Raw genomic sequence first — 10,630 nt, 5'->3', positions numbered from 1 at the left:
CCTCGGCCTCCCAAAGTGCTGGGATTACAGGCTTGAGCCACCGCGCCCGGCCTCGTTTGTTTGTTTGAGGTGGAGTCTTGCTCTATTGACCAGGCTGGAGTGCAGTGGTGTGATCTTGGCTCATTGCAACCTCTGCCTCCCAGATTCAACCGATTCTCCTGCCTCAGCCTCCTGAGTAGCTGGGATTACAGGCGCCCACTACCATGCCCAGCTATTTTTTTTTTTTTTTTTATTTTTAGTACAGATGGGATTTCCCCATGTTGGCCAGGCTGGTCTTGAACTCCTGACCTCGTGATTTTCCCACCTTGGCCTCCCAAAGTGCTGGGATTACAAGCATGAGCCACCATGCCCGGCAATGCTAAGTTATTACTAGCCCTTTCCACTCCCTTTCTCATGAAGCGTACAGTGGAGTTTTCCAGAGGGTGTTCATATTCCAACAGAGAGAATGCAAAAGCAGCTAGGAGAATCCAGCTGTCTTCCACTGGGCCAGACTTGATTTGCAAAAATGGAAAACAGTGCCACTCTTTTGACTAAATTTTTTGAAATATATATATATATATATATTTTTTTTTTTTGAGACAGAGTCTCGCCTTGTCGCCAGGCTGGAGTGCAATCGTGTGAGCTCGGCTCACTGCAACCTCCGCCTCCTGGGTTCAAGAGAGTCTCCTGCCTCAGTCTCCCAAGTAGCTGGGACTACAAGTGTGTGCCACCACACCCAGCTAATTTTTGTATTTTTAGTAAAGATGGGGTTTCACCATGTTGGCCAGGATGGTCTCAATCTCTTGACCTCGTGATCCACCCGCCTTGGCCTCCCATAGGCATGAGCCACCGTGCCCAGCCAGAATATAGTTCTTTTAATAAAAATGCTTTTACGCTAACAAATGATTGCTATTTTTAAATGAACTAATACAAGTTTTTAACATTTCTCAGTGTTAGTTTTAAATATGGAAAATGTAGATTGACATAACCCACATTGACAGAAACTGGGCTCCTCAGTAATTTTTTTTTTTTTTTTTTGCATAGGGTCTCACTCTGTCACTCAGGCTGGAGTACAGTGGTGCAATCACAGCTTACTGTAGTCTCAAACTCTGGGGCTCAAGTGATCCTCCTGCCTCAACCACCCAAGTAGCTGGGACTACAGGCATGCACCACTACACCCAGATTATTTATTTATTTAGAGACAGAGTCTCGCTCTGTTGTCGGGGCTGGAGTACGGTGGCACAGCCTTGGCTCACTGCAACCTCCACCTTCCGGGTTCAAGCTATTCTCATGCCTCAGCCTACCAAGTAGCTGGAATCAGAGGCATGCACCCCACACCCTGCTAATTTTTTGTATTTTTAGTAGCGACGGGGATTCACCATGTTGCCCAGGCTGTTCTCAACTCCTGGCCTCAGGTAATCCTGCCTTGGCCTCCCAATGGAATCTCAGCGCTTTGGGAGGCTGAGGAGGGTGCATTACTTGAGGTCAGGAGTTTGAGACCAGTCTGGCAACACGGCGAAACCCTGTCTCTATCAAAATACAAAAATCAGCCAGGCATCATGGCACATGCTTGTAATCCCAGCTACTCAGGAGGCTAAGGCAGGAGCGTCGCTTGAGCCAAGGAGTTGAAGGCTGCAGTGAGCTGAGATCACACCATTGTACTCCAGCCTAGAAAACAGAGCAAGACTCCATCTCACAAAAATAAAAAATAAAAAAAGGCCGGGCGCGGTGGCTCACGCCTGTAATCCCAGCACTTTGGGAGGCCAAGGCAGGTGGATCACGAGATCAAGAGATCGAGACCATCCTGGTCAACATGGTGAAACCCCGTCTCTACTAAAAATACAAAAAATTAGCTGGGCATGGTGGTGCGTGCCTGTAATCCCAGCGACTCAGGAGGCTGAGGCAGGAGAATTGCCTGAACGCAGGAGGCGGAGGTTGCGGTGAGCCGAGATCACACCATTGCACTCCAGCCTGGGTAACAAGAGCGAAACTCTGTCTCAAAAATAAATAAATAAATAAACAAACAAATAAATAAATAATAAAAACAAAAATAGGGACCCTGAGACCAAAAAATTTAAGAATTTCTGGTTTATTAGGTAAATCAGCAGCTCTCAAGTTTAGAAATTATAAATAGTGATTATAACTCTATAATAATCTAACATATATGTGTAACTCTTTTCAATCTTTTAGCTTATACAATTACTGTATTTAGGCTGGACACAGTGGCTCACACCTGTAATCCCAGCACTTTGGGAGCCCTAGGCAGGCAGATCACTTGAGGTCAGGAATTCAAGACCAGCCTGGCCAACTTGGGGAAACCCTGTCTGTACCAAAAATACAAAAAATAGCTGGGCATGGTGGAAGGTGCCTGTAGTTCCAGCTACTCAGGAGGCTGAGGCAGGAGAATCTCTTGAACCCAGAGGTGGAGGTTGTGGTGAGTCAAGACTGCACCACTGCACTCCAGCCTGGGTGACAGAGCGCAACTCCATCTCAAAAAAATAAAAATACAAATTAAAAATTACTGTATTTACAAATAGAAGTGTTTGAATATCAGAAATCGCTATTCAACCTAATAATATTATTTATCTATTTACTATATATCTTCAAATCTAAGACTTCTCTGGAAGCTGCAGCATTACTTTATATATTAATACAAATGGGAAAAACACTCAGTTGAAATCACTGGACACCATTGACTGTAAAATGTATCCAATTTCTGGAAATGTTTAAATAGTGGAAAAAGGTGCATCTTAGCTCAATGGAACATGGTAGATATTGCAATGCCTCTCCAAGTAACCCTCTGCATATTCTTTCATTCATTCAAGCAATATTTATCAGTTGGTGGCTCCGTGCCAGGCGCTGCTCCAAGCACTTCCTTTAATCTTGACAACCATACTATGGGAGGAGGTGTTATGATGATGCCCATTTTACAGCTGAACTAGCTGAGGGGCCCAGAGAGGTCGTCGGGTCACACAGCAAGAGTGGGGGCAGAACTGGGATTCTGCAGTCTGGCTCCAGACCTGTTGTGGGTCACGCTGTAAAAGCAGTGACTACGACAGACAGAGATGCCTGCCCTCATGGTAGCATCTAGCAGGAACACAACAGTGAACAGAAAATGCCGGAATAAGGCATGTTGGAGGGTTGTTTCTTTGTATCTACCTACCCCCTCTCCACCACTGTCTCCCACCCTCTCTCCCCCATCCTCCATCCGGAACTTTCCCCGCTGGCTCCTCTGAGGTCTGGGGTCTCATGGCACCGTGTGGGTGGGTGGGGGGGTTCTGCTATATATAGCACTGGCTACAGCCACCCAATGTGAGTTAACCAGATACCGTCTCGTCTCCTGCCACCTCTGTCATCCAAGCTAGAATCCAGTATGTGACCCCCCGCTCACTGCAACCTCTGCCTCCCAGGTTCAAGCGATTCTCCTGCCTTGGCCTCCGGAGTAGCTGGGATTACAGGCACGAGCCACAACACCTGGCTAATTTTTGTATTTTTAGTAAAGACAAGGTTTTGCCATGTTGGTCAGGCTAGTCTCGAACTCCTGACCTCATGTGATCCACCTGCCTCTGCCTCCCGAAGTGCTGGGATTACAGGCATGAACCACCATGCCTGGCCCTCCCACTGTACACTTCTGCAGGTCACAAGGTCCGGAGAGAAATGAGTCTTGCCAGGGTGGCTTAGGGAATCAGGGAGAGGGGTCAACCAACTCAACCCTAAGTCTCAGTTCCAGTGGAAAAATCTGCTCTTTTCTCTTCATGTCTCTCCATGGAGCTCTTTCACCATATCTCTTTGAATCTCTGTTGGCTATTTTTGCCTTTGTGTTACCTGTCTTGGTACCATTACCCATCTTCCCCTCTCCCAGCTTCCTCCCCACCCCCCATTGCCTCCCCTTCCATCTCCTCCCTCCCCAGTCCTCTCCCATCTCTCTTTCCCCTTGATCTTGTCTCTGTCTCCAGCCTTCCACCTCTTTCTCCCTTCCTTGGCACTCTCTCACTTCCCCACTCTACCCTGCTCCACTCCCACCTCCTCCCACTCCCACCTCTCCCTCCTGCAGTCCACCTTCCTGAGATGGAGTGTCACTCTGTTGCCCAGGCTAGAGTGCAGAGGCTCGATTTCAGCTCACTGCAACCTCTGCCTCACGGGTTCAAGTGATTCTCCTTTCTCAGCCTCCCCAGTAACTTGGATTACAGGCACGAGCCACCACGCCCAGCTAATTTTTAAATTTTTAGTGGAGATGGAGTTTCACCATGTTGGCCAGGCTGGTCTTGATCTCCTGACTGCAAGTGATTCACCCTGCTCAGCCTCCCAAAGTGCTGTGATGACAGTCATGAGCCCCCAAGCCGGGCCACCATCTTCTTATCTATCTACCTATCTTTCTCTTTCCCGCCGTCCCTCCCTCCCTTCATCAAATTCATTCCCCTTCACCCCAAGTCTCACAGTGAAACTGCAGCCACAGTTACTCCGTTCCCCGACTCAGGCTCTCCCCCTGGTTGGTGGCTTCGGGCCCCTCCCCAGAATAAGAAAAGAGATGAGGTGAGGTGAAGGATTCAGGGGGATCCACAGAGTTTCCAAATCCCCCTATACACCCACCCCCTTTTTGCCAACCCAGTCAGGCTCTCTGGTATTGCAGAGTAAGGCAGATAGGGACCCCAGGCCCCTCCTTTCTGGCTCCCACCCACCCGGAAGTCATCCTTGAGGTCTGACCTCAAGCACTGCACCTGCCCTAATCCACCCTAGGCTTTCCCACACCTCGGGGTGGGATGAACCCCTGGTGTCCGGGTCTGAGCCGGATCTCCCCTGCCAGGGCGGGGCTGAGATTGGGGGGAAGCCCTCAGGGGACTTGCACCCCCACACCAGGAGACTGGAATTTCTCCTCTTTCATTTCCTTATTGTCTCTGTAGAAGGGTGTGACGGAGCAGAGGAAGGCAGAGTGAAGCCAGAAGCCAAGTTTCTAGTCCCAGACCCAACCCAGGACCCCAGCCTTCTGCGTGTGGGGCTTCCGAGTTTCTGCCTCAAAAACGAGGGAGCAGCTGGATCAGCTAATCTGCAAGAACCTGAGGCCAACAGGGATATCCTGAGATGGTAACTGTCCAAGTTCCCTGCAGACAGCAAGTTCCCTGAGTGTTAATGTCACCCCAGCCAGAGGTTGCTATGGGCAAGAAGTCATTTGGGGACCCTCTCAGCTCTCAGTTGCTGGCTGAGTGTAGATATTTATCTCCCCATTGTTCTGACCCAAGGGGAAGAGGTGGCCTCACTTGATAGGAAGGTCAGGGAGAGCCTCAGACAGTAACCCCCAACCATTTCCATTCCTGCACATATTGACTCTTCCAAAATATGCCCTGAAATGCTTATTACCTGCAGACTGTCCCTCTATTACCATTATTATTATTTTCGAGATAGGGTCTCATTCTGTCACCCAGGCTAGAGTGCCACAGTATGATCACAGCTCCCAGCAGCCTTGACCTCCTGGCCTCAAGCCATCCTCCCACCTCAGCCTCCCAAGTAGCTTAGACTATAGGCATGGCTGGCTAATTTTAAAAAAACTTTTTTTTTTTTGAAAAGACAGGGTATCCCTATGTTGCCCAGGTCATCCCCAAACTCCTGGGCTCAAGTGATCCTCCCACTTTGACCTCCCAAGGTGCTGGGATTACAAGTGTGAGCCATCGTGCCAGCTATCCTTCAATTTCTGACACAATTTCCATACAACTTGTCCCCTAAACTTGGATCTATTCAGACTATGCCCCAAATAGCAACTCCTCCTGCCTAGACCCCCATCATTTACTTAAGATGTGCCCCCAAAACACCTGTAGTTGGTTTGTACAATTGGTCTGTAGTTGGTTCCTTTAAATTGGGTCCCCAGACTTTGAGTTCTTCAGAGGTCCAGGTGGGATCACTCCCCACCACCTGGAAGCCTCCACAGGGAAGGTCTCTGCCTTCCACATCTCTCAGCTGATAACTCCAGCCACCCTGACTCCACCTCTCAGCACTCCCAGTCCCTTCTCCAGTTGGCCCTGCCCCACCCCCCGTGCACCTCACACCTCCCCAAACACAGGACTGGCCCCTCCCGGGCACCATGCCAAGCCCTGAAGGTCTGGGGATCCAGGAATCCCACCCTACAGTTTCAAGCCCCAGACCCAAGACTCAGGCACGCTGGGGCCCCCGCAGCCACCAGATCTTGACTCCTTGAAGAACCCAGCCATTCCTGTCGCACACCCCACTTCAAGCTCACTGTCCCCTTCCAGGTTAGAAGTCCAAGTGTCCAGACCCCCATCATTCTCAGACAGAGACCCCAACCCCCCGCCCCAACAACCTCACAACGTTGATTATAGAGTGAGTTAGCTAAGGTGTCGGAGTCCTTGCAGCAAGAGGGATGTGAGTCAGACTCAGAGAAGGACTTTCTGTCTGCTAGGGTGAGGGAATTAGGACATGCCCCCACCCCCTACTCCAGGGAAGCCTTTCTGAGGTGCGACTGGATGGGAACTTTAGCGATAGTTGGAGGCTGCTGGATGGCAAGGAGCAGGGCAAGGTGCATAATCTAAAACTCTCCAGCTTCCGACTTGGGGAGTCCCTGCTGAGGGTCAGGGGTAGGGTCGGGGCTGGGGCTGGGGGATGGAGATCGGCCCCTCTCCTGCCAATGCGGACGGCCACATCTTCGGCTCCCAGATGCCCAAGTCTAAGCCACCTGTTATTTCAGACTCCCGAAACGAAGCTTCATCTCTGAGCACCCCATCTCTTACCCCTGAACACCAACCCCTATTTCTGACCCTACCTTACATCGCCAGCTGATCCTCACCCCCAAACCCCGTTCTTTAACACTGTATGCTGGCCCTGAGTTCCCACCTCACTCTTCCCTTAATGGTGACTCCTCCTCCATCTTTTAGTCTTTCTTTCCCTCCAACTTTGAACCTCACATCCTGAATCCCCCCACCCTGTCCCCTACCCTGGAACTCTGATTCCTATCTTTGGTTGGTTCATTTAAATCTCTGGCTTTTGGGGGCCCCCAACACCTGACTCCCACGTTTAAGGTGTGACCCGACCCTTGGCTAAATGTTCCTGACTTCCATTTTTAAGCCCCGGCGGCGGCGAGGCTGCCCTAACAGCGCTCCCATCCATGCCTCGTCCTGGGTCCCTGACTCCCACACCTGGTCTCCGCGCCCCCAGTTCCCCGGCTGCCCAACTAGACGCCTTTGCGCCCATTTGAACCCACACCCAGTCCCTGCTCCATGTGAGCCCGCAGCCCGATACCTGCCCCCCACTTCCCGCTCCGCCATCCCCGAGGACACACCTCGCCCGCCTCCGGGTAGTAGCTCCACTCGGCCAGGTCATGGGCCTCCATCTTCACCGAGCCCAGCATCCCCCGGGCTTGCGCCCCCACCCGCCCCCGCTCCGGCCCCGGGGGAACGGAGCGCTCTGGATCTCTCCGCCGGCACGGCCAGAGCTCCCACCAGCGTCCGCCCGTCCGACCGCCCGGGGTACGGCTGTCCCGAGCGCCGCGGGAGGTGGCCACGCTTTATAGCTGGGACACCCCCGCCCTCGCCCGCCCCGGGCTCCCCTCCCGCCTCCCCAAGGGCGGCGCTCTTGGACTGGGGCGCCCCCTGCGGGACTGCCAGGGGACAGACCTCAGGCGCCGGGGACCGCAGCCCCGGGACGCGACAGCTGGGGGTGATTCAGGAGTGAGGGAGCTGCCGGTGGAGACGTTGCAGATACCAAGGGACCCGAGGGCAGAACTCTGGCGCCTTTCTACCGCAGGGGGTTTCATCATCTCAACAGGAGAGGACGAGGAGCCAGAGCCATGCATGAACACCGCGGAAGAAAGGGGAATCAGGGCGCTAGGGCCTCTATGCGGCTATAAAGACCCGTAAGCGAAATCACATCCCCATCAGACAGACAGGAAGACTGACGCTTCCGACGGCGAGAAATGCTTCTACTTGGCCGGGCGCGGTGGCTCACGCCTGAAATTCCAGCACTTTGGGAGGCCAAGGCGGGCGGGCGGTTCACTTTAGGTCAGGAGTTCAAGACCAGCCTGGCTAGGAAGGTGAAACCCCATCTCTACTAAAAATACAAAAACTAGCTAGGCATGGTGGTGCATGGCTGTAATCAAAGCTACTCGGGAGGCTGAGGCAGGAGAATAGTTTGAGCCCTGGAAGCGGAGGTTGCAGTGAGCGGAGATCGCATCACTGCACTCCAGCCTCGGCGACAGAGCAAGACTCCGTCTCAAAAAAAGAAATTAAAGGAAATGCTTCAGACTGTTGAAAGGGTCAAGAACAAAGGTGGAGGTAATCGGGGCCTCTGCGCAGACCCCACTAGGGCAACAGACCACCTTCCTTCCAAGACCAGGAGCTTCGCTGCCCAGACTCCCCATTCTGCATTATCAGCCAGCCGTCCAGGGACTCAGCACCACTGAGAACTTCATTTCCCAGAATGCTCTACCACCCTTTCCGTCCTGTGTTTCCCAAGTGACTACATTTCCCAGAAGATGTAGCGACCCAGGGCCGAAAATGAAGGGGCCGCTTGCCGTAGCATGGAGGCGGGTAGAAGACGGCTCGCACGGTGCGAGGCATGGGTGGGGTCGAGCTGGGGTCTGGACTCCATTTCCCGGCGGCCCTGCGTGTGTGGCGCGTGCGCACCGTACCCTGCGACGAACGGAAGATGGCGGCGGCGGTGTTTAGGAAGAGGCGCTGCTGAGGGGGCGCGAGGGGGACGGAGGCCGGAGCCGCGGTGAGCGGGAGGCGGCGTAAGGGCCCGGGGACGAAGGGAGGAGGCACCTAAAGAAAAAGGGGCGCGGGCGGGGATGGCGCCGCTGTAGGGAGAAGGGAACAGTGGTGTTCGCGACCCGTGTTTCTTTCCCTGCTCAGGACCCTTCCTTGGCTCTCTAGTGCCCTCGGGGCAAAGTTCCAACGTGGCCTCCTGGCGCGTTCGCCCCGCAGACCTCGCCGGCCTCTTTGCTTCTTCCCCACCTCTCACAGCCGCCCTGGCCTTTCGGTTCCTTAAACTTGCTATGCGCTTTCCCGCTTCGGAGATTTTGCGCAGGTTGTCCCTTCTGCCCGCAACATCCTTTTACCCATTCTGTCTGGCTAACTCCCATTCATCCTTCGGGTCTCGGCACCAACGTCACTTCCTCTGTGAAGCCCTCATTCCCTGCCCTCCATCCCGAAATCCTCCTGTTAAATGCTCCTTTCAGTCCCTTTTCCTTCATGTCACGTGTGGTCTAATTTGTTATCCGACTCTTATCTGTGTGCTGTTTTATGATGTCTGTGACCGTGTGTTCCATTAGAGTAGGGACTGGGTTTGTCTCTGTCGCCACTGTGATCCCAGCACAGCACCAATCACGCTGGAGGTGCTAATGCTCCTTGAGTGAATGAAAGATACTCCTAGGGCCAGTCTGGGGAAACAGGGCAGCTCTCTGATTCTCAGGTGGCAGTGGGGCAGGGTACTACTCTTCTCCGAGTACACCGAGAGGGAAAGGGAAACAGTGATACTGTTCATCGTAGTAAAAGGCTACACCCATCCCAAGTGTTCTTAAATAAGACTGGGTGAAAGAAACTATAATACATCCACATAAAAAAATCCTATGCAACTCTAGAAAGGAATGAGGTAGATGAAAGTCTATACACTGATATAGTGGCCTCCAACTTATATTAAGGTATTAAGAGAAAACAAGTGAAGTGAAGGTTAGTGTTTGTTGTATGTTTTGTTTTGTTTGTTTGTTTGTTTTTGAGGCAGGGTCTCACTCTATCGCCCAGGCTGGCACGATGTGAGCTCACTGCAACCTCCGCCTCCCTGATTCAATTGCGTCTCCTGCCTCAGCCTCCCGAATAGCTGGGATTGCCAATGTGTGCCACCACACTCGGTAATTTTGGTATTTTTAGTAGAGACAGGGTTTCACTGTGTTGGCCAGACTGGTCTTGAACTCCTGACCTCAAGTGATCTGCCCACCTTGGCCTCCCAAAGTGCTGGGATTACAGGCCTGAGCCACCAAGCCTGGCTTATAGATGTTCTTTTTACAAAAGAAAGGGAAATATGTATATATGGGGTTTTTTCTTTTCCTTTTTTTGCATAAAATCCAGCTCCTGCAGGAGAATTTTGTATAAGTGTGTTTAAAAAAAGAAAAACTGAAAGCATAAACCAAAAAGTAGAAGAAGAACGAAACGCTGAAATATTTTGGTAGATCTGGATGTATTATCATCATGAAAAAAAGTGGAAATGTTTATTATGGGGTTTTGTGTTTTTGTTTTGTTTTTTTGAGGCAGAGTCTCACTCTGTCTCCCAGGTTGGAGTGCAGTGGTGCTGGGATTACAGGCATGAGCCACTGTGCCTGGCCGGTTTATTGAGTATGCTGGTTGTCAGGTGGCCGTGATCCTTGGCTTACATAAACAGACCTGGGGGTGAAAAACAATTCCTTTCACATAAACAGTACTATAGCATAGTGGTAAGGAAGATATTCATCCAAGCTGCTGGCTCAACCTCTTAAAAGCTGTGTGCCTTTGATCATGTCACTTTACCTCCTTAGCCTTCAATTTCCTCATCTGTAAAAGTGAAGATTAAAAATAATAACTTCCGGCCGGGCGCGGTGGCTCACGCCTGTAATCCCAGCACTTTGGGAGGCCGAGGCGGGTGGATCACGAGGTCAAGAGATCGAGACCATCCTGGT

At 51.9% G+C, this 10,630-nt stretch overlaps 2 protein-coding genes across 3 annotated transcripts in view; one reads left to right on the top strand and one right to left on the bottom strand.

Moving 5' to 3' along the window:
• Positions 1-7,530, bottom strand: part of FOXA3 (forkhead box A3) — a 10,141-nt gene extending 2,611 nt beyond the window's left edge. Inside the window, exon 1 of the mRNA XM_017502521.1 lies at positions 7,265-7,530. Within this exon, the coding sequence (XP_017358010.1) occupies positions 7,265-7,333 (69 nt within the window). The 5' untranslated portion in view covers positions 7,334-7,530. The remainder of the gene's footprint in view (positions 1-7,264) is intronic.
• Positions 7,531-8,575: 1,045 nt separating this feature from the next.
• The window catches only part of SYMPK (symplekin), a 44,007-nt gene continuing 41,952 nt past the window's right edge, over positions 8,576-10,630 (top strand). The window contains exon 1 of one of the 2 annotated variants that reach the window (XM_017502499.2): positions 8,576-8,697. The gene's annotated coding sequence lies outside the window, so the exon portion shown is untranslated. Of the gene's footprint in view, positions 8,714-10,630 lie in introns of both variants that reach the window. The other variant, XM_037729253.1, reaches the window with a different exon arrangement.

This window comes from Cebus imitator, unplaced genomic scaffold (genome assembly GCF_001604975.1).
Source record: "Cebus imitator isolate Cc_AM_T3 unplaced genomic scaffold, Cebus_imitator-1.0 Scaffold296, whole genome shotgun sequence".
NCBI lineage: Eukaryota > Metazoa > Chordata > Mammalia > Primates > Cebidae > Cebus > Cebus imitator.
The sequence above is the reverse complement of the archived record's forward strand: the minus strand, read 5'-3'. Positions and strand labels throughout refer to the sequence as shown.